This window comes from Sinocyclocheilus anshuiensis, unplaced genomic scaffold (genome assembly GCF_001515605.1).
Source record: "Sinocyclocheilus anshuiensis isolate Anshui unplaced genomic scaffold, SAMN03320099.WGS_v1.1 scaffold1143, whole genome shotgun sequence".
Classification (NCBI taxonomy): Eukaryota; Metazoa; Chordata; class Actinopteri; order Cypriniformes; family Cyprinidae; genus Sinocyclocheilus; species Sinocyclocheilus anshuiensis.
Genome location: NW_015546123.1, coordinates 1,304,102 through 1,308,678, shown reverse-complemented (window position 1 = coordinate 1,308,678; position 4,577 = coordinate 1,304,102). Strand labels below are relative to the sequence as shown.

Below are 4,577 nucleotides of genomic sequence, written 5' to 3'. Positions count from 1 at the left end.
GAAACGTTGCACGCGCAAAAGAGAAGGTCTGCACACATCCAAAAACTTATTTTAAATGCAAAATTGATTTTCGAAATACTTTCTTCTTTGCGAGACAAACATTTTCTCCACAAACTCAGTTCGCGCGTGTGCAAAACGCACATTTGTGCGCTCAAAATATGATATTTCCCGCGCAGAATTGTGGCAGAGATGTAATCCCATACTTTTTCGCCCTGAAGAAGATATCACAGGTTCATCAAGTTCGTTGAAATTATCCATCCTCGATCACTTTTAGTCAGCTTTGACGAAACTTCTCTCAGCTAGTACGTCTTTTCAAAGTGAAAGTAGCCTTGTCACCTGACCTGAAATTCAAAGTCTGAGATTATATCTGTGATATATTAAAAAGTAGGGTTGCTTGATATTGGTTATCATTAGAATATTTTGTTATTTTTATTTTATTTTATAATTTAAATTTTTTTTTAATTTATATTATTCATTGACACTGTCCAAAATTGGACATTTAATCGTTCTCTGTATCCCATATTATAACATTATGTGTTTAACAATACATCATATAACGCTCACTTAAAGTTAATCTATAAATAAAAATATATAAATAAATAAAAATAATAATAAAATAATAATTTAATAACACTAATAATAATAATTGTAGCAAATCTCAAAATAAATATCCACTTTTCTGTACTGGACATTATAATCTGCATTTAAAATGACAGATTTTAATTTTGAGTGTATCCAAATTATTTTGGATTAATTATTTTGACAGACCTAAAAAAAATTATATTATTTACTATTCTAACAAAAGTAAAAAGAAAACAGATAAAACATTTGCTATATACATACACACACACACACACACACATATAAACGTGTGTGTGTGTGTGTATAGCACTATATCCACTATATTGAGTTCTGCAGTAATTTTGTGTTTTGTCTCCATTTCCTCATACTCACTTTTGGAGTGAGTCCTGGTTACAAATAAAGGAACATTGGTGTAGGTGCTTTTTAATGGTTTATGAGGCATCTGTTCCAGTGCAGGAAAGATTTGAGAGAGAGAGCTGATAATGTCCTCCAGGGACTGCACTTATACCCTTCAACTGCCTCTGCATCTGTCAATAAGGGCTTTAGAGAACGGTTTCATTTCCGCTGAGTAAGAGGGTGAAAGAAAGAGAGAGACAAAGTATGAGCGAGATAAGAGAATGAGAGAGAAAGAATGGGGGCTGGTAGGTATGTATCCTCCGTCTACTGAGCAAAAAAAGTGAAGCCTCATCACTTCCACTCAGAAATTCAGCTGATGCTGCAGAGGCTCTCAGCCTGGGTCATGCTAAAGTGAAAACAATCAGACAGCCTTTCCAAAACTGCTCAGTGTGAGGCAGCCCTACACTTAGTGTAAGTAATTTTCACAATCACTACACGTTTGCCTTCAAGCCTGAGACATCAACAAGCAGCTGACAGGAGTGGTCAGTCTGACGCCTGAGCTCTTTACCCCAGTCAACCAGTAAACACTTCAAACCGACTGAGTCAGAGGGCTTTAAACGCTCCCACACTGTTTACTAGCATTAACAGTGGCCATTCTTTCAGCACTGTGCTTCATAGAGGACAGTGGCGTGAAGAACCCTGTAATTTAACTCCAACCAGATTTACAGTGTGCGTTTTTTGGTCCAAAGGGATTAATTTAAGGCAGGTATGTAGCAGTAAATCAGGGTGTTCCTAAGAGGGGGCCTTTCCAATTAGTTTAGTCCAGAGACAGGGATGTAAATCTTACCCCCTTCACTCCCTTCAGATCTCCTTTGAGCAGAGAGTCCAGGGTGAAGATGACATTGTGGCTGAGACTCTGGAGCTGAGGAGGAGAATCAGTCGAGAGATCATACATCTTGAAATAAAATAAGTTCAAATAAAATAAAATAAAGACTAAGAAAATAATAGAGAATAAAACAAAATAAAAACTCCACTATCCCTCACCAGGTTCTTGAGGAGAGCGGCCAATTCCTTGATAAGGCCAGAGAACTTGATGTAGGCTGTCCCAAGATCAGAGTTATCGCTGCTGATGAAGTTGCTGCCAAACTTGTCCAGTGACTGCCCATAATTCTCCTCATTCTGCACATGCTCTGTAGAGAATAAGAGCAAACCATTCATATTATTATAGGATTGGAATATACTTTATTTAAGTGTGTAATTTATGCACCAATCTCCAATGGAATTGCAAAAATAATGACTTCAATAATGTTTTCAAACACATTGCCTGAACACTCCATCAATCCCACAGCAGACATTTTAAATTTTTTAGGTTGCATCAACCTATGAATGGATACCTGCCTGCATATTAAGCTGAAATAGGAGTAAGTAAATAGAAAGAAAAAGAACACACTTCAACTTTAAGAATTTATAACATTGATTAACATGAAAATCATAAGACTAATTAAAAAATGACCCTAGTGGGTTGAGTCATGTCATGTCAAAATGGTGTCCATTTCCAAAGTTAAAAGGTGTGTTTGACTTGACCGATCGGTGACATCAAAGTACCATGAAAGCAGTTCAAAAGCTTATGGAGCGTCTGCTCTCTAATCGCTCTCACGGTACATTGATGTCATACAGCAATCGGTCTGCTCAACACCGCTTCAAGTCAAACACACCTATTTAAATAGCATAAAATGTGAAGGAAATAAAGAGAATTCCTCAATTCCCCTGTACATTTATCAACTAGGACCAACATGGAGCTGGGAATCTGAAGGATCTGGAGAGGTTCTGCATGAAGGAATGGTCTCTGATCTCTTGTCAGGTGTTCTCCAAACTCATCAGGCATTATAGGAGAAAACTCGTATAATAATGATTGGGTGCCAATAATTGTGGCCAACGTGAACTAGAGAAAAACATTTTATTTCATAATTAAATTTTCCCCCACTTTCCATTGTTTTACTTCAATGATAAGTTAGAATTTTGTGAATTTTTTGAATGAAAGATCAAAAGGATAAAAGATGCAGATTTATTTTCACAGCCACCTATGCTCATGTTTACCAAGGGTGCCAGTATTAGTGAAGGGCACTGTAGATATTTGAGCTAATTTCTGACTGTTTATGTCTTTGTTACAATCTTGTGTCTTACGATCGATGTCTTATTCTTAGGAGCTTATAAATTTCTTCCAAATGCACATTCTTCCACTCAAAAAAATTGGACAGACATACTATTTTATATGACTATTTTCCACATTTTAGAATAATAGTGAAGTCATCAAAACTATGAAATAACACAAATGGAAGTGTTATTGTGTAAAATGTTTCCTTTTCTGTTTTTATTTTCTGATCAGTGAAACACTTTGCAACTTTGAGCTGCATTTTATGTATGAAACGTGCTATAAAATTAAAATTATTATTTTCATTTGAGCTATATATAATCTTAAACAAATACTAATACTAATTATTATTATTAATAGTAATTTAATTTTTTATTTATCCATAAATTACATACATTAATATTATAAATGACAATACATATTTCTACCACTAATAATATTTATTATTTGTATAGCACCGTTCATTAATTACATACAGTTTTACATTAAATAGACATTAATTACATAATTATATACATTAAACACTAATACTTATAGTAATACTAATATAAGCCATTAGATTAAAAAAAATGTAATCATTGCAAACATAAATTAATTTAACTGTCAAGACTTCTGAAGATAAGCAGATCGTGCATGTCACAGATGGATTAAAAGGTTGTAGACAGATCTAAACAAGACTGTAAGCAAAGTGACATGAGCAGACCTCTGCAATTCAACAGAGAATAAAAGCCTCATGCCAAGTGTCAACAGCTCAGGTATGAATCATCAGGAGCCGATTAGAATGCTTACTATACAGTCACATCTGATTAAACAGGATCGTGACACAGAGGCCACCTGCAACGCACACAGCAAAGAGTCAATAACACAACGGGAGCCGGTTTACATCCTCTGTCTGCCGCCCACAGTAATGCTCTACACTTAATAGCACAACATGAGACACTCTACACTTCAGGAAGACATCAGTGAGCAGAGTGATGTGCGTCAAGAGCGGCTGCATTCAGCTGGAGCTGGTGTGATTTCATTCACAAACCCAAAAAGAGACATTCTGCTGCCATTGGCTGAATCATGATAGGGATGTCTCTGCATTGCTGAAGAGGTTTAGAGGACGAGTGCTCTCCAAGGATTACTGAGGTCAGACAGAGGTCAGCCAATCAATCCGATCAAGCACTGCCGCTCACAAGAGGAAGGTGTACATATCACATCACTTTAAATTGCCACATGTTAACCCAGTCATGTTCTATCAGTATAGCAATCAGAATCTACGTTCATATAATGGCAACGTGTGCAAAAGGTACATTTGTCTTGTTTAGCAGAGCTAAGAGATCTGGTACACAGAAATAGTGGACTGTCACCTTCTATAAATGACCAGCTGGGAAGGTTTCTGGACTCAGAGGAACAACCTGAGGGAATCTCAGAGCATTAAAAAGTGCACATTCAGGGTGATGTGTAAACCATTCATGAACCAAAAAATATAGTTTCTCATTTCTGACTGTTTATATCTTTATAA

At 36.1% G+C, this 4,577-nt stretch overlaps 1 protein-coding gene across 4 annotated transcripts in view; it reads right to left on the bottom strand.

The window, feature by feature from the left end:
• LOC107701019 (arf-GAP with SH3 domain, ANK repeat and PH domain-containing protein 1-like) overlaps positions 1–4,577 on the bottom strand; it is a 48,957-nt gene that overhangs the window by 25,545 nt on the left and 18,835 nt on the right. For all 4 annotated transcript variants that reach the window (XM_016502919.1, XM_016502921.1, XM_016502920.1 and 1 more), the window contains exons 3-4: positions 1,963–2,108; positions 1,766–1,840 (exon numbers count right to left, since the gene is read on the bottom strand). In XM_016502919.1, the coding sequence (XP_016358405.1) occupies positions 1,766–1,840; positions 1,963–2,108 (221 nt within the window). The remainder of the gene's footprint in view (positions 1–1,765; positions 1,841–1,962; positions 2,109–4,577) is intronic.